The sequence below is a fragment of the Charadrius vociferus genome, unplaced genomic scaffold (assembly GCF_000708025.1).
Source record: "Charadrius vociferus isolate BGI_N301 unplaced genomic scaffold, ASM70802v2 scaffold763, whole genome shotgun sequence".
NCBI classification, from domain to species: Eukaryota; Metazoa; Chordata; class Aves; order Charadriiformes; family Charadriidae; genus Charadrius; species Charadrius vociferus.
This window is the reverse complement of record NW_009647685.1, coordinates 91584-92051: the sequence shown is the minus strand read 5'-3', so window position 1 is coordinate 92051 and position 468 is coordinate 91584. Positions and strand designations below refer to the sequence as shown.

At 56.8% G+C, this 468-nt stretch overlaps 1 protein-coding gene across 1 annotated transcript in view; it reads right to left on the bottom strand.

Moving 5' to 3' along the window:
* Positions 1 to 194, bottom strand: part of KIF26A (kinesin family member 26A) — a 102830-nt gene extending 102636 nt beyond the window's left edge. Inside the window, exon 1 of the mRNA XM_009881366.1 lies at positions 60 to 194. Within this exon, the coding sequence (XP_009879668.1) occupies positions 60 to 194 (135 nt within the window). The remainder of the gene's footprint in view (positions 1 to 59) is intronic.
* Between the last annotated feature and the right edge of the window lie 274 nt (positions 195 to 468).

The window sequence follows — 468 nt, the reverse complement described above, 5'->3', positions numbered from 1 at the left end:
CCCCCCGCCCTCCCCGGCGTTCCCCCAGCCCGCCGGGGGAAGGAGCAAGGTCTCCTTACCTTGGCTTTCCTGAGCAGGAGGTGGCTGGTGAAGCCGAAGATGATCTCCGAGTCCAAGCACAAGGCTCCTATCTCCAGCAGGCTGGGGTTTTTCCTCGTGGCGTTGGAGGCATCGGGCGATTTTTGAAAAGCCATAGTTTGGGGTTGGAAATATCCGGCTCCCTGAGCGGAGGCGATGTATTTGTATACAGAGAGAGAGAGAATAAAAAAAAATAAAGGAGAAAATAGCAAACACCTCCCACCCCTTAAAAAAGAAAAAAAAAAAGAAAAAAAAGCCAGACGCGGGTGAGTTACTCCTTCATCTGCCAGGATGCGCGCTGCCGGGGCGAGGTAGCCAGCAGCCGGGCAGACCCACCAGCCTCCCTGCCTCTCTCTGCCTCCCCCCGCCGCTCTCCCTCCCTCCCTCCCT